The sequence below is a fragment of the Dermacentor albipictus genome, chromosome 2, assembly GCF_038994185.2.
Source record: "Dermacentor albipictus isolate Rhodes 1998 colony chromosome 2, USDA_Dalb.pri_finalv2, whole genome shotgun sequence".
Classification (NCBI taxonomy): Eukaryota; Metazoa; Arthropoda; class Arachnida; order Ixodida; family Ixodidae; genus Dermacentor; species Dermacentor albipictus.
Genome location: NC_091822.1, coordinates 103,083,178 through 103,107,520, shown reverse-complemented (window position 1 = coordinate 103,107,520; position 24,343 = coordinate 103,083,178). Strand labels below are relative to the sequence as shown.

The window sequence follows — 24,343 nt, the reverse complement described above, 5'->3', positions numbered from 1 at the left end:
ATTTCACGCTTCCTTACCATGGGACTTAGCGATTCCTCCATCGCCAGGTAAGACACCAAAATTGGCGCATTTTATCAGTCAACTTGCTTCTGAAATCAGTTTCCGCGCCGACGGCAGCCTCATACATCAACATATTTGGGCAGCGAGTATGACGCAAGAACACGCAACCTTGTTCTGTGCGTTTTTATAGGATCAACATTAGTGCGAAATCTTTCGTGCTTTTGGTACGCACACAAATAATACTTTAAAATTTGTGCAATGCAGTATAATTACGTTAGGAACTACACGAGGTGCGCTGCCGCAATGGCGTACAGATGAAACAAGGCAAACAAGCAGTTGCACATTGCACGTACGCACGAACAGTATCTAAAGATATTTCTGTGTGTTTTTTTTTTGGCGAACATCCGATTGCTATTTGTAAAACTTATTGGACGTAAGAAGGGGCATTCGCGAGGGCACTAACTAAGTGGCGCCATCGTATCAAGCGAGACTACGAATGCAAGGCTACAATAGGGGGAAAAAAATGTCCGGTACCGTGTTATGTAAGCCGCGTTTTGATTGGAAGGAGCAAGAGTGAACACTGGATGAGCAAAACGGGGTGGGTGTGTCTCTTTCGATTTCTGCATTTACGTCCAAAGTGGAAGTTAAAGAACATCCGTTCATTCCCCTCGGCATAATACAATGAATGCGCTGCAATGCAGAACTTCGCGGACATAAAATCCTTGCAGGACCCATTTGCGGATACTGCTTACGCGCACAGGTAACCTGTTGCCGGTGTCTTGCCGCAATTTATGATCGGCACAGCGCAAAAGGAAAAAAAAAATTATTTTAAATGGTTTAGAGAGAAATTGCTGGTTAAATTTAATTATCCACATTTCAAAAATTCTGAGGTAAAGAAAAAGGACATTAAGTTCACTAGGCGGACAACATGGCTATTTTCAGCATATGGAAAATAGCATGGCGATGTTTCAGGTGGCAGACGCAAAATTAAATACATTTTGCATATTATGCACTAACTTCGGTACCTACGAATAATATAAGTAAAATTGCGGAATAATGTGAAGAAAAAAAATTCGATTCCTTGTGTTTTTAGCGTAACCTTTATGTTTATTCGCTTCCTCTGTTGCGCTAGCGAGCGGCGCTGTGGAAGTTATCGCTTCGGCTGTCATACTGTTAGTGTGATCCGCGCGCTCTCTGAGCGCGTCCACGATTTCGCCGCCCACTGCGCGCTGCAAGATTTTATTTATACTGAAGCATCGAATGGCTCATTTAGCGAAAAAGCCACGTTCTCCAGCCGCAAAACGGCGTCTAAATTCCCATTGGCTGCTACGCTAACGTGACGTGCGCACCTTGACGAAAAAGAGTAGGCGAAAGGGCACAGTTGCTACCGCGCTGTTGCCCAGCGGGCCAGGTGTTGCGTGAAAGGAGAGGACACCGCTTCAAAGCCACGTCGCCCACGCTCTCGGAAACCTTTGCTATTCGCGCAAGCTTTCCCCTGCGTTCTAACTTCAGCTCGGCAATCGCTATGTAGAAAGGAATGCATAAAAAAATGGGAAAATTTTGTGGACGCTTAAGCTTTGCCTTTAGTAGTGGAATGCGATAGCAATCAAATATCCATGACTGCTTCTCACGTTTCCCGCCAACTGCAGCTTACGTAAAGGTAATGTTTACTGGGAAACACTGGCGCTGAACACTGGATGGACGGATGGAAGTTATAAGCACCCCGTTTCGAACGGGGCGGTGCGTTGCGCAGCCAAGCTCTTGCTATTATACTGCCTAATGTCCTACCTAGGTTAAATAGTAAAAAAAAAGAAAAACACTATGAATTACCATACCCAAATTTTCTGATCCCTTAGTGCGAACTGTGCTTTTGTACGTTTCCGTTTTTTGTCGTTTCCCTACTTTTATTCCACCAATCCTCCAATCGCCTCTTACTAATCCCTATTGCGGACAAGTTTACTTTTCCACTCCTCTCGCTGAACACAAGGCCAGGTGGCGCCTAAATCAACCGCTGGGTAGACCCCTTCCCATTCTAATAAAACATGCTCCATACTCTCCCTAACTTTGCCGCAGCAAGCACATGCTTATTCTTCCTTCTTAGATCTCGATTTATAAGTGCGTGTTCTAAGGCATCCCGATCTCGCTTAGAAAAGTAATCAGCTTCCCTTTGAGTTATCATTAATTGTTTCTTTCCTGATTTCGTTTTTTCCCTCTTAAGTAGTTACTCATGGCAGGTTTATTTTCCATTGCCGCCACCCATAAGATTATTTCGGCCTCTATTACTTTCCGCTTGACGTTCTTTGTTGCTGTGTTGCCCACCCTAGACGCCGCATACTTGCTGGTAAGCTTCCTAGTCTTTTTCCACCACTGTGCATCAATGTTTTTTCCTGTACAGATAACTCACAGCCCATTTACTTTCTTCCATATTCCTCAGTCGTTCTCCATACTCAATTTTACTGCGAGCTTCCCTCACTTCAAAACTAGTCCAGCCCATATTACCCTGCACAGCTTCATTTGTAGTCTTCAAGTGAGCGCCCAATGCAAGGCGACCCACTGACCTTTGGTTCACATCGAGTCATGATTGTACCCCTGATTTCAAGCAAATAACCGCATTTCCAAAAGCAAGTCCATGAACCATTACACAGTTCCACATACCTCGGAGCACCTCGTACCTGTTGTATCCCCATAGCGCTCTGTGCTTCATTATGGCTGCATTTCTTTTCCCCTTCACTGTTATTGTCTTTTCCTGTGTTTCCATATTTCTATTGCCTTCGTTTATCCACATCATCATCATCATCATCATCATCATCATTATAAGCCTGGTTACGCACACTGCAGGGCAAAGGCCTCTCCCATACTTCTCCAACAACCCCGGTCATGTACTAATTGTGGCCATGCCGTCCCTGCAAACCTCTTAATATCATCCACCCACCTAACTTTCTGCCGCCCCCTGCTACGCTTCCGTTCTCTTGGGATCCAGTCCGTAACCCTTAATGACCATCGGTTATCTTCCCTCCTCATTACATGTCCTGCCCATGCCCATTTCTTTTTCTTGATTTCAACTAAGATGTCGTTAACTCGCGTTTGTTCCCTCTCTCAATCTGCTCTTCTATTATCCCTTAACGTTACACCTGTCATTCTACTTTCCATAGCTCGTTGCGTCGTCCTCAATTTGAGTAGAACCCTTTTCGTAAGCCTCCAGGTTTCTGCCCCGTAGGTGAGTACTGGTAAGACACAGCTATTATACACTTTTCTCTTGAGGGATAATAGCAACCTGCTGTTCATGATCTGAGATGCCTGCCAAACGCACCCCAGCCCCTTCTTATCCTTCTGATGATTTCCGTCTCATGATCCGGATCCGCAGTCACTACCTGCCCTAAGTAGATGTATTCCCTTACGACTTCCAGTGCCTCGCTGCCTATTGTAAACTGCTGTTCTCTTCCGAGACGGTTAAACGTTACTTTAGTTTTCTGCAGATTAATTTTTAGACCCACTCTTCCGCTTTGCCTCTCCAGGTCAGTGAGCATACATTGCAGTTGGTCCCCTGAGTTACTAAGCAAGGCAATATCATCAGCGAATCGCAAGTTACTAAGGTATTCTCCATTAACTTTTATCCCCAATTCTTCCCAATCCACATCTCTGAATACCTCCTGTAAACAGGCTGTGAATAGCATTGGAGAAATCGTATCTCCCTGCCTGACGCCTTTCTTTATTGGGATTTGGTACTTGGCCACAACCTCCTATATGAATTATCCATATACCAAGATATTTATATTCTGTTACCCGACGTATTTCCTGGCCCTGTATCGCCACTGTCTGTTCACTGTTTTCATTGAATACCATAACACCTGATTTTCTAACGCTAAATTTCAAACCTAAATAATTGCCTTCCTGTCCACAGATATTAGCCAGAAGTTGCATATCACTTTGCTTGTTAGCTAGCAACACAATGTCGTCCGCATAGTATAAACCTGGAAGCTGCTGCTCTACTACTGTATCGTCCTGTTTGTATGAGGGATAATACAAATATTACTTCATTCTAGCATCCCCTTCATCCTCATCATGTACATCATAAACAGCAGTAGGGATAAAGGGCACCCCTGCCCCAGTGCCTTGTTGATACGCTATGCATGAAGGCGAGCGTCATCTGGAGGTTTTGCAAGGAACCGGGCGCGTTGCTCCGTGGGCTCCGATATTTGTGCGCGCCGGCGCGCGCAAATCTCGGACGCCGTGGCTGGTTTACGCATGCCTGAAACGCTGGGAGAAAGTGGTTTAAGTATGAATTTTTGCGTGACAGAATTGTTTTCTCGTATATTCAAATTTTAGCTCGACGCTGTCATGTCTGTAGGTAGTGTAATACTTACTTCGAGATTTTTCTGACGCATTCAACTTTAAGAAATTGAATTAGTTCAGTAACTTCTCTGCGCTGCGTACGTGGTTGCGTAGGCGTGTTTGAGTTTGCATGGCACGGAATGATTTTTGATGAAACGATGGTCGACGCGGGACGCGGGACTCCGACGCCAGATTTCCTGCCACACGGGGCCTTTTATCCTAACGCGTTATTAAATTCGAAAGAAAAAACGTTGGCGGTAGCGATTTTCGAACTTAAAACGCCACGCTCGGATGCCGAGTGTCTTACGCACTGGGCTAAACCAGCGCCTCCTATATAAAAGGCCTGTGAACTCTCCTTTACAACATCATGCTACTTGCACCGAAATTCCCAGTGCGAAGTCTGTAGTGACGAAAGCGGTGACGGCAAAATCACCGCGGCTTCCTCGGGGCCGTGCCGATTAGATTGCATGACCGTCGTACCATGTAACATGATATCACTGACCGATGTGCATCTGCTTTCTGCTATTTAGGAGGCCTTGGTCAAGCGTCTTAATGCTGTCATTTACCCTCAAGTAGTTCATATCTAGAACGACCACAGAGCGGTGTTCAATTGGACAATAATGCTTTTGTATTCACAACTCATAAGAAGTGATTAGGTGTCGTCGGATTTTTTCGCATCGGCCAGTGGGTTCAGCACGGTTAAGAAAACAGAAGAAAGGACAGACACAAGGCGTTCTACGCGGCTCTACGTTAGGTAAACACTGAAAGAGACAGCAAATTCACATTTTCCCCTTCCGAGGAAGTGGAAGTTAAGCATGCCTTTATACATTCGTTATGTAGCGAATAGCCGCTAACCTTATTCAAGCGGCTATAAGATAAATGGAGGGGCCTTCCATACAAAATGGCCGTGTGGTCCACCTAATGTCAACCAAACTGTACAGAGAAAAAATAAAAAAAAATACAGCGACGTTTGATTTCGTGAAGGCGGATTCCCAGCAAGCATATGGACGCTGCTAACATGCAGAGTGAGCCCTGGGTTAAATTTCCGCATGGCTGCCATTGGCTGTTTTTAAGCAGGCGGTCTTTCCACGCTAGCGCCAAGGTCCCCTTCAGTTACGGCCCTAGCAGGAGGGCGATACATTCGTAATATGGCGGCGCACACGATTGTTTAAGTTGCCATTGGAACAGGAACAGCAGCCACGCGGTGCCTCGTCACGCTAGCACTCTTTGTTTTTTTCGTTTCGTTCTTATTATGACGACGCGCTCCGCTCCCTTTCAGCCCTTCCCCATGCCCCGCGCACTTTTGCTTTCTTTGTGCCTGTCCGCAGCGCGCATATTTTTTTTCATCGCGCGCGCGATCTACGCCAGACATTGACATTGTGAACTGGCGCGTCATGCGGCGTAGGTTCTTTATGCGTTTGCGCGCCTGCAGCCTTGTCCATACTTTGAGTATGCCAGCATATGCCAGAACATGTGTAAATTCCACTTCCAACACAACAGATCTTTCTAACAAGAACTTACTTATATACTTGCACAAATGTATATGAAATGCGTGGCATGCTTATTACTACAGAACCAAATGAAAAAGACATGGCAGAACAAAACTAACAAAGTACAAAAGACGGAAATACACATAACATAATTTGGCACTTGGCCACAACTTGAGTAACGGCGGCAAGGGGAAGCAGAACGTAGTCAGCTTTTGCAGCAGCACATAGAAAGCATTCGCATAAAGGCCTATTCCTTCATGAAAGACCAGGTGAAATAAGTCAACACTGCTTTTCTTTCACTACGAATGCAATGTTTAGCAGTAAAATTACGTCACTTAAGGAGAGTGAACGGCCAGGTTATTTAGTTGTCCGATATAATAAACGACTTTTGCGGCAAAAATATGCACACAAGAAAGCGTCCGTGTTGCACTCCGTTCTTCTCTGTGTGGTTTAGCGTCATACTCGTTTATTATGTCACTTAAGGCACTAGGCCGTACCCACTCGACACTCCTTTGTATAGTAAACACGAAGTGCAAGCTGATTCTTTCAAGAAAAAGAAGCTAATCATGACTACACATGAAGATTGTTCGCGCGGTTTTCCCATCGGCAATAGCCGTGCCCAGATTACAGAGCTTACGTACCGTGCCCAGATTACAGAGGACGTCACGAAAGCTGCCTTATCTGCGGCTCGCGCCAGCACGGTCCCGCCCACGGGTCAGAGCGCCTGGCAGAAAGCGACGGCACTCTTCAAGGCCTGCGTGACGATGTTCTACTCCAAGCGAGACGAGGTGAGCACGCCACATGCCACTTGCGTGCCGGCTGCACGTGCGAGGAAATACGACTGCTTTTTTCACACGCACACACACACGACTGTTGTAGTGTGCCTAAGTGTGCTATTATTATTAAATATGTGATACTTAGTTTGGCATTCTACGCTGGTGCTTCATGTTGCCAGTGTCAAAAGGCATAGGCCTTTAGCTGGTTATTGCTTATTAACAGGTGCCTATTGAAAGGTGGGGTTAAATCCAGTTTATGTTGCCTACGTTGAACGAGCCTCATCTGAAGCTTCTTATAGTGTAAAGTGTTATGGGCTGATTCCAGCAGCCGTTTCAGTTGGCCATGGTGTCGGCTGCCACCACCGCCGCCGGTATCCGGTGGCTGTAGCAGCTATCGCCGGGATCCTATCGCCTAGTTCTTGCCGGGATAGAACCAGTGCGCTGTGTGGGACTCAGCAAATTTACCACTGAGCAACGCCAGCGCTTTCAAGCGTGCCGCGGAAATATGCCTTCTGGACGTTTCCTAGCGCACGAGGAGACACGGGATTTCACAACCGCGCTGCGTAGGGTCGATACGTGCACGTTTTGCTTTGCACTTGCATTCTATTACTCTAGGTAGAACGCCATCTCGCAGATTGACAAGTAGCGGTGCAAGACAGTTAAAGGTTTGAGGAGGAAAAAGAAGTTTAAGGAGATGTATACAACAGTGATAGAAGAATATATAATGCGTATTTGATTAAATCAATTGGCTAGGTGACTATGCCCACATCGCGTTTCAAAGATGATGCCACTGAATCACCATCAACGCCTTCATTATTGTATCGTGCTACTTGCCACATGCGCCCTTTGTACTGCAGTTACATATTAATACACCAGCTGGCACGCCATCTCGCAGATTGACAAGTAGCGGTGCAAGACAGTTAAAGGTTTGAGGAGGAAAAAGAAGTTTAAGGAGATGTATACAACAATGATAGAAGAATATATAATGCGTATTTGATTAAATCAACTGGCTAGGTGACTATGCCAACATCACGTTTCAAAGATGATGCCAATGAATCACCATCAACGCCTTCATTATTGTATCGTGCTACTTGCCACATGCGCCCTTTGTACTGCAGTTACATATTAATACATCAGGTGGCACGCCATGTAGCAGGTGCATATAGCAGTTGCACGCTGCATGTAGCCTGACTTAGTTAACGAGAGCGGGGTTATGTAGCTATTTGTCACCGTCTCGTTTCGAAGGGGATGCCAATAAACCATTATCATCATTATCAACAAGAACAGCAACGCAGCGTACTAGAGTTCAAGGGATATGACATGTGCGCCACGTAGTGGCATACATGTGCTAACTCTTCGGCAGAGAGATGCTTTTGGGCGACATCTGGCCTGTGAATGACTGCGACATATTGGCTGTTGACGTTGAAATTCCTTCGACCTGTTCAGGAACCTCCAATTCACCGACACCCACAGAGGAACTTACCAAGATGAATGCACCTGATCTTCTTCTGGCAGAAGCTGCTGACCTCTGCCGTTTCATGGCAACTTACGGCGTCATTTTCGAACTTGAAGACCACCCTTTAGCCCAGACATTGATGGTCACCCATCGTATTTACACCGGAGACGCCAATTGGATACGCCGCCGGCTGTACCATGTTTCCCATGTTCAACGACGAGTGATAGCGCGAGAAGTCGATAAGTTGTTGAATAGAGGCGTTATCAAAATATATTGCAGTCACCGGGCCTCCCCTGTTGTCCTTGTCAAGAAGGACAGCGATTGGTGCGTTTATGTCGATTACAGATACCTCAGCGAAATAATGCTAAAGCTGTCTACCCCTTGCCGCATATCGATGACGCCTCGGACTGCGTGCGCGGATCCAAGTATTTTTCATCGATAAACCTCCAATGAGGCTATCCCATAGCACATCCGGATCGCATATATGCAAATCTCGGTAGATGACATGGACCGTGAGAAAACTGCCTTCATAACACCTGACGGCCTCTATCTTCTCAAGATTATGCCGTTCCGTCTTTGTTATACCCCGATAACGTTCGAAAGACTGATGGACTCCTTACTTCACGGCTAGAAATGGTTGACATGTCCGCGTTGTCTAGACGACGTCACAGTCTTCTCACCAATTTTTACAAGTCATTTAATGCGCCTGTCGGATATTCTTGCAGTTTTCGGACGCGCCGACCTGTAATTCATCATCATCATCAGCCTGGTTACGCCCACTGCAGGGCAAAGGCATCTCCCATACTTCTCCAACAACCCCGGTCATGTACTAATTGTGGCCATGCCGTGCCTGCAAACTTCTTAATCTGATCCGCTCACCTAACTTTCTGCCGTCCCCTGCTACGCTTCCCTTCCCTTGGGATCCAGTCCGTAACCCTTAATGACCATCGGCTATCTTCCCTCCTCATTACATGTCCTGCCCATGCCCATTTCTTTTTCTTGATTTCAACTAAGATGTCATTAACTCGCGTTTGTTCCCTCACCCAATCTGCTCTTTTCTTATCCCTTAACGTTACACCTATCATTCTTCTTTCCATAGCTCGTTGCGTCGTCCTCAATTTGAGTAGAACCCTTTTCGTAAGCCTCCAGGTTTCTGCCCCGTAGGTGAGTACTGGTAAGACACAGCTATTATATACTTTTCTCTTGAGGGATAATGGCAACCTGCTGTTCATGATCTGAGAATGCCTGCCAAATGCACCCCAGCCCATTCTTATTCTTCTGATTATTTCCGTCTCATGATCCGGATCCGCCGTCACTACCTGCCCTAAGTAGATGTATTCCCTTACGACTTCCAGTGCCTCACTGCCTATTGTAAATTGCTGTTCTCTTCCGAGACTGTTAAGCATTCCTTTAGTTTTCTGCAGATTAATTTTTAGACCCACTCTTCTGCTTTGCCTCTCCAGGTCAGTGAGCATGCATTGCAATTGGTCCCCGAGTTACTAAGAAAGGCAATATCATCAGCGAATCGCAAGTTACTAAGGTATTCCCCATTAACTTTTATCCCCAATTCTTCCCAATCCAGGTCTCTGAATACCTCCTGTAAACACGCTGTGAATAACATTGGAGATGTCGTATCTCCCTGCCTGACGCCTTTCTTTATTGGGATTTTGTTGCTTGCTTTATGGAGGACTACGGTGGCTGTGGAGCCGCTATAGATATCTTTCAGCATTTTTACATACGGCTCGTCTACACCTTGATTCCGTAATGCCTCCATGACTGCTGAGGTTTCGACAGAATCAAACGCTTTCTCATAATCAATGAAAGCTATATATAAGGCTTGGCTATATTCCGCACATTTCTCTATCACCTGATTGATAGTGTGAATATGATCTATTGTTGAGTAGCCTTTACGGAATCCTGCCTGGTCCTTTGCTTGACAGAAGTCTAAGGTGCTCCTGATTCTATTTGCGATTGCCTCAGTAAATAGTTTGTACGCAACGGACAGTGAGCTGATCGGTCTACAATTTTTCAAGTCTTTGGCGTCCCCTTTCTTATGGATTAGGATTATGTTAGCGTTCTTCCAAGATTCCGGTACGCTCGAGATCATGAGGCATTGCGTATACAGGGTGGCCAGTTTCTCTAGAACAATCTCTCCACCATCCTTGAACAAATCTGCTGTTACCTGATCCTCCCCAGCTGCCTTCCCCCTTTGCATACCTCCCAAGGCTTTCTTCACTTCTTCCGTAGTTACCTTTGGGATTTCGAATTCGTCTAGACTATTTTCTCTTCCATTATCGTCGTGGGTGCCACTGGTACTGTATAAATCTCTATAGAACTCCTCAGCCCCTTGAACTATCTCATCCATATTCGTAATGACATTGCCGGCTTTGTCTCTTAACGCATACATCTGATTCTTGCCAATTCCTAGTTTCTTCTTCACTGTTTTTAGGCTTCCTCCGTACCTGAGAGCATGTTCAATTCTATCCATATTATACTTCCTTATGTCAGTATAGCCTGTAATTGAACTCATGCAAATGCCGCTTTGGACGCCGTCGAATTCCCATTTTTGGCCATATCGTCAGTGGCGCTGGCGTTCAACCCGGCCCTGACAGATTCGCGCTGTCCAGAATTGTCGTGTTCCGTCTTCCACCGCAGATAAACAAAGATTTGTTGGACCAATGCTCGTTATTCTGTCGTTTTATCAAGAATTTCGCCGAAACCGCTCACCCACTCACCAACTTACTCAAGAAGGACGTTGCTTTCACGTGGGCCCTTGCTCAAACCAAAGCCCTCTCCGCCCTAGAGCGCTTGGACACGACTCCTCAATTGCTGGCTCATTATGTTCCATCTGCCACCACTGAACTTCACCCAGATGCCAGTGGCCATGGAATTGGGACTGGACCCTTCAATGGGAACGTAGCGCAGAGTGCGTAATAGCATACGCCAGCCACCTTCTGTCACCCACCGAGAGGAACTTTAATATTACCGAATGGGAGTGCCTGGCGTTACTTTGGGCAGTTGCTAAATTCCGCCCCTACTTGTCCCGCCGCACATTTCACGTGGTTACCAATCACCACGCATTGGGCTGGCTCTCCTTACTTAACAACCCCACTAGACCATTGCTTAGGTGAGCACCACGGCTCCAAGAATATCTATTTGCTGTTTTATACAAGTCAGGCCATTTGCAACAAGGTCGCCGATTGCCTCTGCTGTGATCCTGCCGACCGCCCTAAATATTATGCGCATAACACCTACTCCTGTGTCCGGGCCATTTCTGATCTGCACGACATCCGCGCTGAACAGACATGATGACTGCTTACGCGTTCTCATCGATCGTCTCAATTCTTATCATTCAGACCCTCCGCTGCGCATGTTCTTGCTCCGCGACGACGTTTGTGTACCGTCGCAGCTTACGTTCTGAAGGACCAGAATTTTTGCTAGTTGTACCACACCTTTGTCGTACATCAGTTCTTGAGAAGTTGCATGACGCCCTTACTCCAGGCCAACTCGGCGTTTTGCGTACTCAAGATCTCGTACGGCACCGCTTCTACTGGCAAGGCTTGTAGGGCTCTGTGCACCGCTACTTTGCAGCATGTGCGCTCTGTCAGCGCCGCAGAACAAAAAGCAAAATGAAACCTGCCGCGCTGCCCGCTGGACGTCTTCACCCCATGTAAGTACCCTATGAAGCATTTTTTCGTGCCGGCCTCGACCTTCTCGGCTCTTTTCTGACGTAGAAATCTGGCAATAAGTGGGTCGTTGTCGCGACCGCATACGCGACTCGATACATGATCCCGCATTATTTGCGCACAAGCTGTACAAGTGAGGTGGTAGATTTACATCACGTCTTCTTCCATCACAGCGTATCCCGGCAGCTCCTCACTGATGCCAGGCGCACCTTCTTGTCCCGAGCAGCTGAAGACCTACTTCGCTCCTGTTTTGCCGAGCACAAGATTTCCAGCGTTTACCACTCGCAGACATACGTACTGACGGCTGAATCGCCTGTCGACAGAAATGCTTTCTATGCGCGTTTCTGACTATCACTGTGATTGGTACAGCACGTTACCCATCGTGACCTTAGCCTATAATTCCTCCCATCACGAGACCACTGGCTTTTGACCGTTTTACCATTTGTTCGGCCGTCACCTTTCTTTGCCCTTAGACACACTTGCCCTTGTCCTTTGCCCTTTGCCCTTCGCTTCCTTCCTCGATGAACACTCCTGCTGAATATCCTCAAGACGTATTTGCCCGGGCTCGTACGGCACGCTGATTGCCGGTTCCCGGCTCACCGAGTCTCAGGCCACGCAGAAGATCCGGTAGGACAGCCGACATCGACACGTTCGATTTTCTCCTGGCTCCGTTGTCCTCCTATAGACACCCATGTCGCCGCGTCGGCTTGTCTCAAAAGCTGCCGCCGTATTACAGTGGGCCCTACACGACATAGCGTCAGCTTGGCAATTAGAACAACGAGATCGCTCCACTGGACTCGCGTGTCCCCACGGGCGTTGTGCGTTTGTCCCGGCTGAAGTCTTACTTTCCCACAAATTCACTTCCCTTATAGTTAGCCCCGCGACGGCGCCTTTACAGGCGGGAGTTTTGTTACGGCGCAACCAAGAGCGGCGCCAGTCAGAAGAAGACGATTTGACAGGTGGAGGTGGAATTGGTCGCGACAGCTATCTTCTTGATGCATTGTTGCCTAGCGCTCTTGTAAGTTTTGTAAATACATCTTTATATGTCAGTTATGCACTACATAGATATTGGTATTTATGTTGGTTAATGTCAGAGGCTGGTTGCAAATAATGTGTAGCCGAAGGTCAACGTCTTCAGACTTGTTACAGCCTCAGCAGTATATTATGCGGAGCATATTACTAGAGCTCAACCCAATTTCTCCATTTCTTGTATCGAAGTCCCTTACCGAAGTTTTTGGTCCAGGATATAAGGCGTCGAGGATGGCTAGCGGTGACCTCCTCCTGGAGCTCCGCGATCACAAACAATTTGAGAAACTGCCTAAACTTGAATCATTTGGGGAGACCCAAATAGTAGTAACCCCGCACCGCACGATGAATACCTCCCGCGGCGTTGTCTCGGACGATGATTTGCTGCAGCTCTCTGAGGCTGAACTATTGGAGGGCTTCAGTGAACAAAATGTTATAAATGTCAAGAGAATCAAGATGAGGCGAGATGGTAAGGAACTTGCGACCAAACACCTAATACTCACCTTTAACTCAAGTGTCTTGCCCGAGTCAATCGAGGCCGGGTACATCAAGCTCCGTGTAAGACCGTATATCCCAAATCCCCTCCGATGTTTCAAGTGCCACCGTTTTGGCCACAGTTCGCAGAGCTGCCGAGGCCGCCAAACTTGTGCGAAATGCAGCGCGCACGAACACTCCTCTGAAGCTTGTGAGAATGCTTTCCACTGTGTAAATTGTGATGGCGAGCATGCCGCATACTCGCGATCATGCCCGTCTTGGAAGAAAGAAAAAGAAATAGTCACGATCAAAGTGAAAGAAAATATATCATTCAAGGAGGCACGTAGGCGGGTGGCATACCTGCCTAAGAACACATTTGCCGAAGTGGCGCGTCAGGGGGCAGCGCCACAACGGCCTCCGGCGGCTGTCCGACCCACACCCAGTGAGGCGGCAGTGACGCCATCCGCCCTCTCGGCGGCTGCAGCTAACGCTGCTACGCCAACACAGCAGACGGGGCCATCGACCCCGAAGGTGGGCGCAGCCGAGGCTGCCCCAACCTCCCCGGCCCCATCCAGCGCTGGCAACAGCCGGCGCAGCCATATCCATCAGGGAGCCCCATCGACCTCCGGGCTGGTGGGCGCAGGGATCTTGCCTTCCAAGGCAGGACCCTCACAGAAAACTCGCTCGCAAGAGCATGTGTCCAGCGCCTCCCAAGAGGCAATGGACACTACATCTGTCCTCACGGCGCGTCAAGCGCCTAAGGAGCGGCGAGGCTCCCTCGACCGCTCCAGAAAGGGCAAAACCCCGATTACAGGGCCTCGAAAGAGCTCTGTAATCTAAGACATCTTTCAGTTTCCGTAAACACAGCACCAACTTACTTTAAAAATGGATACACAAATAATCCAGTGGAATGTCCGAGGTCTTCTTAGAAACCTTGATGATCTGCAAGAACTCATCCACAAACACAATCCAAAAGTGCTGTGTTTACAGGAAACACACTTAAAATCCAAACACACAAACTTTCTCCGTACGTATGTTACGTTTCGCAAAGATCGCGATGATGCCGTCGCATCATCGGGTGGTGTGGCGATTCTCACTCATAAAAGTATAGCATGTCAATCTTTACAGCAACGCACGCCCCTTGAGGCAGTGGCGGTGCGAGCTGTTCTGCTAAGCAAACTCATCACTATTTGCTCGCTTTATATACCCCCACATTACAAATTAACTAAACATGAATTTCAGTCCTTTATAGATGAATTGCCAGAACCTTATCTGGTTCTTGGCGACTTCAATGCACACAACTACCTGTGGGGCGACCCTCGTATAGATGCACGAGGACGTCTTGTTGAACAGTTCCTTTTCTCTTCTGGTGCTTGTCTACTGAATAAGAAGGAAGCGACATACTATTCTCTTGCAAACAGAACATTTTCTTCAATAGATCTTAGCCTATAGTCTCCCCGTCACTACTGTATGAACTCGAATGGCAAGTTAACAACAATCCTTACGGAAGCAACCACTTCCCAATACTGCTTAGAACACCTGAAGACAAGGAATATCCACCACAGGCTCCTAGGTGGAAAATTGACACTGCCGAATGGGAAAAATTTCGAACTCTATCTTGTATTTCGTGGGATGACATGTCCTCGCTAGAAATTGACGCTGCTGTCGAATATTTTACAGCCTTCATAATAGATGCCGCATCTAAATGTATATCACGAGTAAATGGTCTGTCCTGCAAACGGCGTGTCCCGTGGTGGAACGACGATTGTAGGATCGCACGTAAAAATCAGAACAAAGCGTGGGGGTTGCTACGCGCCTCCCCCACTGCGGAGAATCTTATTAACTTTAAAAAAGTAAAATCACAAGGCAGGCGAGCCCGCCGGCAGGCCAGAAGAGAAAGCTGGCAAAAGTTTTTATCGGGCATCAACTCTTATACAGAGGAATCGAAAGTCTGGAACAGGGTTAACAGGATAGGAGGACGACAAACTTATTCACTCCCCCTGGTAAACCCACAAGGCGATACCCTGCTTGAACAAGCAGACTCACTTGGGGAGCACTTTGAGAGTGTATCAAGCTCCAACCATTATTCGCAATCATTCCTGAAATATAAAGAAACAGAAGAATGTAAGCCACTCACCAATAAATGCCGACAGAATGAACCCTATAATTGCCCATTTAGTGCTGCCGAGTTGAAAGCGGCCTTGAGCGCTTGCAAGAGTTCCACACCAGGATCTGATAGAATCTTATATGAAATGCTCAAAAACTTACACAATGACACGCAACTTACACTACTTACACTTTTCAACACCATCTGGGATGCAGGGTACCTTCCAACCACGTGGAAGGAAGCCATTGTAGTCCCTGTTTTGAAACAAGGCAAAGACCCTTCCTCGGTGACAAGTTACCGCCCGATAGCCCTCACAAGCTGCATTTGTAAGGTGTTCGAAAAAATGATAAATCGGCGACTCATTCATTCCCTTGAACAGAGCAAAATGCTTGATCCTTATCAGTGCGGCTTCCGAGAAGGGCGCTCCACAACCGATCATCTCGTGCATGTTGAAGGGAATATCCGGGACGCATTTATACATAAACAGTTCTTCCTATCGATATTTCTCGATATGGAAAAGGCGTATGACACAACGTGGCGTTACGGAATCTTAAGAGACCTGTCAGAAATGGGCATCCACGGTAATATGTTTAATATAATAAAAAGCTATCTGTCAAATCGAACCTTCCGGGTAAAAGTCGGCAACGCACTCTCACGTCCTTTTACGCAAGAAACGGGTGTACCACAAGGAGGCGTGCTCAGCTGCACGCTCTTTATCGTGAAGATGAACACGCTTCGTGCTTCACTACCACCCGCCATCTTCTACTCTGTCTACGTGGACGACATTCAAATAGCTTTCAAATCCTGTAACCTCGCAGTCTGCGAGAGACAGGTACAGCATGGTTTGAACAAGGTGTCAGGGTGGGCAGAGAAAAATGGATTCAAAATCAATCCTCACAAGAGTTCTTGTGTTTTGTTTACAAGGAAGAGAGGCCTGGTTCCAGATCCCTGCTTAGAAGTGTGTGGACAACAGATACCTGTAAACAAAGAACACAAATTTCTAGGTGTCATACTTGACTACAGACTCACTTTCGTCCCCCACATTAAGCATATTAAAGAAAAATGTCTCAAAACAATGAACATAATGAAACTTCTATCCCAGACTACGTGGGGTAGTGACAGGAAGTGTTTATTGAAACTCTATAAAAGCCTCATTCGATCACGATTAGACTATGGTGCTGTGATTTATTACTCTTCCGCCCCGAGCGCACTAAAGATGCTAGACCCTGTCCACCATCTAGGAATCCGACTGGCCACAGGCGCTTTCAGAACAAGTCCCATACAAAGTTTATATGCAGAATCAAATGAGTGGTCACTTCATCTTCAGAGAACATACATCAGCCAAACATATTTTCTGAAAGTCCACTCAAATCCTCAACATCCCTGTTTTAATACCATTAATGACATGACATATGCTACACTCTTTCGCAATCGTCCTTCCGTAAGACAGCCTTTCTCGCTGCGTGTGAGGGAGCTTAGTGAAGAAATGCACGTTCCACTCCTCGAGCTTCCCCTAATGCATCCAGCCAAGCTACTGCCTCCGTGGGAGTGGCAGCTCATACAATGTGATATATCTTTCATGCAAGTTACAAAACACGCTCCAGAGATTGAAATCCTAATGCATTTCCGGGAACTCCAGCACAAATACTCCTGCACGGAGTTCTACACAGACGCATCGAAGTCACACGACGGGGTGTCCTATGCAGCCGTCGGTCCATCCTTCTCGGAATCCGACGTACTGCATCCGGAAACTAGTATCTTTACGGCTGAGGCCTACGCACTGCTGTCGGCCGTAAAGCATATAAATAAATCACAACTCCAGAAATCAGTTATATATACGGACTCCCTCAGTGTTGTGAAGGCCTTGATGTCATTTTCTAAGCACAAAAACCCAGTCATCAACGAACTCTATTCCGTCCTATGTAAAACGTATATATGTAACCAGCATGTCATCATATGCTGGGTGCCCGGTCATAGGGCCATCGAAGGCAATGTTCTGGCGGACCAGATGGCCACATCAATTGCATCGTATTCTGTAAATCCTACCGCAGCAGTCCCTGTCACAGATATGAGGCCCTACTTGCGCAGAAAACTGCGGAACTACTGGCAACGCTCGTGGGACATGGAAACAAACAATAAACTGCATGTAATCAAGCCACAATTAGGTTTCTGGCCTCCCGTAACAAAATCCCGCCAGACAGATGTCCTATTCTGCCGTCTAAGAATAGGACACACTTTCGGCACACATAACTTTTTACTCACGGGAAGCGAGCCTCCAACCTGTGATAGATGCGGGGAGAGGCTGACCATCCTCCACGTCCTACTGGAGTGTCGGAAAGCCGAATCTGAACGAAAGAAACATTTTCCCGTAGCATACCGCCAGCACATCCCCCTTCATCCAGTAATGTTACTAGGCCCAGAACCGCTGTTTGACTCCAGCGCAGTCCTGGGCTTCCTGAAAGATGTTGTACTACATGTTATTAGCCCCACACACTCGTAGCGTCTCCTCTGTTTAGAGGAGTCTGCTGTGATATCTGTTTCATATAGCACATGCCTCTAGGCCCTTGAGTTTCAAGGGCTCTGGCGAGGCAGTAGTGCTCTTAGACAATTTTAGTCTCTCGCATATTTTATATAATCCATCATTCTTTTTAATGTATTTTAGTGATCATAGTACATGTCTTTAATCATTGCCATAATTTTATTACGGGTAATTTTTATGCAATTTACACAAACTTTCTTAGGCCCCTCTACAGCCAAGTCACATTAAATTCACAGAGCCCATCAGACCACGACATATTCATTACCACTAGCATGGCGCTCTTTGGCCATACCTGGCCCTTGCGCCATTAAACCTCAAACATCATCATCAGAGCTCAACCCAGCTCCTCAGGCGCAGCGGTGTCGCCTTCAATGACCCTTAGTGACCCCACGCCATACCACGTGACACCGTGACGTCATGACAGAGGAGAAACGGGGCTACAACTCGCGCCGTCGCTCGGGGCGTCGCCTTCAAGGCTGACCACGTGACACCGTGACGTCACGGCAGAGGAGAAACGGGGCCCCAACTCGCGCCGTCGCTCGCGGCGGTATATAAGCAGCTGCGCTTGTTTCTAGGTGGCTTTGGCTCAACTTTTGCAAGATGGGCTGGGTGGGAATCGAACCAGGGTCTCCGGAGTGTGAGATGGAGACGCTACCACTGAGCCACGAGTATAATGCTTCAAAGCGGTACAAAAGCGCCTCTAGTGAATGCGGTGTTGCCTTAGAAACGAGCTGTTTCTAAGGCTCAGGCGTGCGTCGCTTGCTCAGGCGCACATTTCGTTGCCGCGCCGAACGCTGCGTTGCTCGACGCTCACCGCGTCCAATGCGGGGCGCGTAGTCGCTGCGCCATAGCCCATTGTCTTACACCCCTTGGCGGGTCGACGGGAACGCTGTCGCGTTCCACTCATGAAGGCGAAGCAGAGTAACGCATGAGTTGTTTCTTCGTCTAGCCGAACCAAATATAGCCAAGCAACAGCAGTTCACCAGGCTAAACAGTGGTTCAACAACTGAAATAAAGGCTAGTATGCTTCGCATCCTGGGCTTAACCTTAGCTAAGCCACAGCCATTTTTTTGACTATGCAATCAGTGCGAAGCGTCCCAAGTGTGTCTTGCGAATGATGCACATATTAACCGGATGTTCTGCAATTTTAATAAAGGCCACCAACATGAAATTTAGGAAACATAGCAACAAGACTATCGCAAGCGAATATGCGAAGTTAATGGTGGGGGAGTTGGTGGAGCGTTTGTAAAAAAAGCAAAAAAGGAAAAAAAAGGTTTGAGAAATTCCTAGAAACGGCTATATCAGTGAAACGGGTCAGTCAAACTAAGGCGTATCATATCTATGTTTTAATTTCAGGGAACTGTGTTTCATATTCCCACTTTTGACCGCACAGTTTCTCTGCAAGCGAGGTTCTAATTCTGGAAAATCGCACAAGTTTGTTGTTATTTGGTGTCACTAAAGTTAAAGAGTTGTCGATAGTTATTGCTTGGTCAAACCTGAATATTTATTTTATAATCTTATAACTTACAAATATTTCATAATTTGTGATGTCCCTTGCAATAAAGAGTGTGTGTTTATATACCGCAAGGGTATTTATGAAATGGAAAGACGAAGTTCTGAGACACACTAGAAGAAATGCCATGCTTATGTTTCCCGAAATTTAGAAAATTGCCTCTGTAAGATTGCATAATTCTTGCCCCTGAGCTGCGTTATTGGAAGAAGGGGAATTTAGCAGGGCGTGGAATCAAAACAAGTATTGAAATTTCCATTGCATTCAGTAATGAAATTTTTTAATTTAGCTTATGGCACATACAGCAACCTACGAATAGTAGCCGGTGAGTAAGCAAAACGTATCCATTGAAATGGGTCTCCAGGATGAAAGCAGTTTCGACAAATTATTTCCCTACGTGTGGACAAAAAACGCAACCGCTGTAGTTCAACTTGTTCTTGAATGTATAAAAGATAGTTTTGTTTAAAAAGTAAGTACAACAATAGTGCATTTATGTGAGCTTGATGGCGCATATTTCCCAACTGATATTATCCTGGAAGTTAAATCTAAGTGGTGTCCTGCAAACTCACCGGCTACACTTCGTAAATTGAAATGTGTGCGTAAATTTACTATTTGGGGGTTCATATAGGAGATTTTTAATTAGTTGAAGACATGTTTCGGTTTCTCGTGCAAGTAAAGTCCACCTCCCAGAATAATTCACCTAACGAAATAGAAATACGTTATCTGCGACAGGCAATGTTTAGAAAAATCAGGTACACTTAAAACGACGACACGGGCTACTGAAATGTTCAAATTCAACATTTTCATAATGTGCACAACATACTAGCAACTTGATAATTGAGAAATGTTTCACCAGATTTAAAATATACTTTAAATAATTGAATATTATGAGTAGCACAATTTCTGATGGCAGCACATCTCCACTGCCAGCAACATGTACTTTTACGACACGGTATTCTAACGCCAACAAAAAAAAACAGAAAAGAATGATTCTAAATGACACAGAGAAGAGAAAGAAACACGGTGCTACTTACTTGGAGTACGTTGTTGTTACTTGGTTTTAATTCCGCAAAATGGTATAAAGTTCTTAAAAGCTAGTTGTAGGATATTTGGGACACCAAGTGTAATGCATAGACGCGCGTTGAAATAAGGCAGGGATGGAGGGTGGCACTAACTGATCGTCGTTGCAGACCAAGGAGCTCAAAGCGTGGATGACTTCGCTAGGCCTAGATCTGAATAACCTGACACCGTCTGGCCCGTTTGACCCGGTGGACATGGTGGTGCGGTTCTCTCTCGACTTCGGCCTTCCAGTCCTGCTTACCTTCACTTTTGCAGACGTGGCGCTTGGCAACAAGCGTTTGATGATTGTGAGTACCTATGTATTGCCGCTTTTTTCTATCTTTCAGCGCTATATATATATATATATATATATATATATATATATATATATATATATATATATATATATATATTGTGGTGGAAGTGCTCTAATATAGCCTTGACCTCTCCGAATTTCTCTCCTGGATCTGCGTTCTGGTCGCCGCTTTCGCCAAGCGCCCACCGACATGTCCCAAGCCGAGCCAGCAGCGCCCACTCGCCCCGTTCAAGTGCCAGCCACCATACCCTCGTTGTCTGTAAGCAGCAGTCACCAAGATCCTGATATGTTCGCTGGCCTGCCTGGCAATGACGTCGAAGACTGGCTAGACCACAGGGATGATGATTCTTAATTACGGAACGTTGCCTCCTACCTCGGTGAGGTCGCCAAGACATGGTTTAAGAATCGCGAGAGAAAGTTCAGTGATTCGTCTTCTTTCAAAGAGCATCTTCGGCGCATTTTTGGCACGCCCACAGTAGGGAATGAAGTTGCGAACAAGCTCTCTGAACACGTGCAACATTATGGCCAGTACTACACGTCATACACTGAGCATGTTCTCACGCTTTGCTGTCGCACTGACAATGCCATGCCAGAAACTGAACGTGTCCACCACCTGCTCAAAGGCATCGTATCTATCGCTTTGAAGGCTCTTGCGGTGCCAATTTCCACAAGTCAAACTGTTTGCAGCCCGACTCAACCGATAACCCCTCGACCAGCAGTGCTGATCTCGGAGCTCTCATTCGAGCTCTCATTCGTGAAGAACTGGAAGCTTAGGATTTGTCACCTTCCTCCAGCGCTCACGTTCACCTTGCTGCTAACAGCCTATGTGGCATCGTTAAAAAGGCGTTGGCCTTCGTGAACAGCGCCAATGATATAACCATTTCTCTTTGCCTGTCACCGCCTTCGTACGCCCACATAGCTGCAACGCCATCCGCGTCTCCTTGCGCCACGTCGCCTGTACCGGTTGAAGGTCAGCTAGCACCTTCTGTTACACGAACGCCCAACCCGCCTGACTTTTGTCTGGCGTCAGACTTGCTACTACTGCGACATACGTGGGCACATCCCTGTCTTGCAGACGCCGCCAACAAGACGAATGACGAGGCTGCGTTGGCTGTGAGCATGATGCGCTTTCTCCTCCTCGGTCATGCAACCGACTCTTCGATAATCCGTCCTCTCACCGATCTCCTTCTAGGGCCTGCTTCTGCAACACGCACCCGAGTTCACGTACACTGGGACGCTGCTCCCCATCGCCATTCGGAAGCTTCGTTTCTCGGCTTCGCTTGGCTTCTCAACTCCCTGTCCAGCCTCCAGAAAACTAACCAGTGCAGTTTTTGGAGGCAAAACTGCAGTTTCGCAAACTGTTCTAAATTTTCCTGAGCACCCGGCAAACATTTTATCGGGGTCTGTGGAAGGTGTGCGGTTATTGGCTTTGGTTGACATGGGAGCTACTATTTCTGTTATGCATGCGGACTTGTGCTCTCGCCTGAAGGAAGTGAAAACCCCTTACATTGCACCTTCCCTGCGTGGAGCTGATGACGCAATTATTCGACTTTCCGCATAATGTTCTGCACGAGTCATTATTGGTGTATCCGTCACCACATTCAGTTTGCGGTTTTATTCCCGTGCGCTCACGAACTCATATTAAGGTGGGACTTTCTCTTATCGGTGCCTGCGTTAATTTCCTGCCATCAATGCGTCGGGTAAATGACCGAGACCGACCATTCTACTGATGTCGACAAAGGACGAGGGCCTTTTTTCGTAGCTGCGGATTCTGTGCTGCCTCCCAACCATGAGTAATGTCTTATCCTCTCGTCCTCTGCCGTCACCGATGGCGACGATGTATTCCTCACTTCATACGGCCGTTGTCATTACCATGGGGTTGCTTCGCTTCAAATCTGGTGCGTTTGAAAGATGGTTGTGCGTCCATCACCGATATGAATACAACCCAAGAGTCTCTTCTGCCTCAAGGCATGACTGCCACTTACCGCTTGAACACTCAACCATTTTCCGTTCATACCCTTGATGCTTCTCAAGCTACCCGTGGACCGGACAAATCTGGCACTCTATCTGGACTTGCTTCCGCAATAAGCCCTGAACTTACCTCTTCGCAAACTCAGGCAACAGACAAAGCACCAGATATCCTTTGATGTCAATTTGTCTTTACTTGGCCAGACTTCCGTCGCATTCCACCGCATCGACACCAATAGCAAAACTATCGTGCGTCGTCGTCCCTACCGCGTCTCCTTACTCAAACGCCAAATCATCGAGGAGAACGTCGCCGACATGTTGGAGAAGCACATCATACGGCCCTCTAGAATTTCTTTCTCATCAGCCGTCGTTTTAGTACAAAAGAAAGACGAATCGGTGCGTTATTGTGTAGATTGCCGCGCGTTCAATAAAATGACTGCAAGAACGTCTATTTTAAGCCGCGTATCGATGACACACTTGATTCCTTGCGAGGGGTGCAATATTTCTCGAGCCTAGATCTTCGTTCAGGCTATTGGCAGATTCCAATGCATGAAAAGTTGGCAAACAAAGACCGCCTTTTCTACTCTTGATGATCTTCACGAGTTCAACGTAATGCCTTACGTTGAACTCGTTAAACACGTTTGAAACATCAATTGACACTTTTCTTAGTAGCCACAAGTAAAGAATTTGCCTATCTTTTCTCGACGACATTGTCGTCTTTTCGTCGACTTTTCCTGAAAATTTGCAACGTCTCGACGAAGTGCTCACGTGCTTTCCAAGTGCTGGCTTTCAAGTAAACACTAAGAAATGGCGCGTACCTAGTACAGAGATTAAAGTTCTGGGTCATGTTGTAAACAAATACGGTGTTCAACCTGATCCTGATAAGATTTCTGCTGTGCTAAATTTCCACGACCGCCTCGTGCGAGAGAACTGCGTAGCTTCTTCAGGCCTCGCTTCGTACTTCCGACGTTTTATCCGGGATTTTCCACTATTGCCGCGCCCTTCTATAGACTTCTTGCCAGTGCGAGTTCCTTTCACTGGTGCGATTGGTGCGAACCCGCTTTTCAGAAACTTAAGCGCACCTTAACCTCGCCATCCGTTCTTTGTCATTTCGATGGTAAGGCTCCCACTTAATAGCGCACTGAGGCTTGCAGCCAAGGAATTCGCCCCGCGCTGCTGCAGCGCGACCGCGCTTCTCACGAGAAAGTCGTCGCATACGCAAGGCGCTTTAGACTTCTGCGCAAAAGAATTACACCATTACCGAACAGGAGGGCCTGACTGTTGTACAGTCCATGAGAAATTTCACCCATACCTCCATGGTCGCGATTAGACAATTTTAGTATAGCGTACGCTAAAAAATAGCGGGTCGTCACTGCGCATGCGCTGAACGCTAAACGAAATGGCGGGTAAAGCGGGCGTACGCAACGCAAACGAGTTAGCGTTAGCGTTTTTGCGGAGTTTGCGGGAAACATGGCGGCGGTCCCGGCTGCCCGCTTCGAATTGAATTCGGCGTTGCTTTTCTAAAATGCACTTCGTTCGTAGCAAATGACTGTGTGAACGGCTTTCGCTTAGTCCCAGGCCGCTTCGACGACAGAGTATTATGG

General features: G+C 46.9%; 1 protein-coding gene across 8 annotated transcripts in view; it reads left to right on the top strand.

The window, feature by feature from the left end:
• LOC135921082 (neprilysin-1-like) overlaps positions 1 to 24,343 on the top strand; it is a 103,043-nt gene that overhangs the window by 29,511 nt on the left and 49,189 nt on the right. For 7 of the 8 annotated variants that reach the window (XM_070533818.1, XM_070533821.1, XM_070533820.1 and 4 more), the window contains 2 exons: positions 6,473 to 6,610; positions 20,587 to 20,763. In XM_070533818.1, the coding sequence (XP_070389919.1) occupies positions 6,473 to 6,610; positions 20,587 to 20,763 (315 nt within the window). The remainder of the gene's footprint in view (positions 1 to 6,472; positions 6,611 to 20,586; positions 20,764 to 24,343) is intronic. The other variant, XM_070533819.1, reaches the window with a different exon arrangement.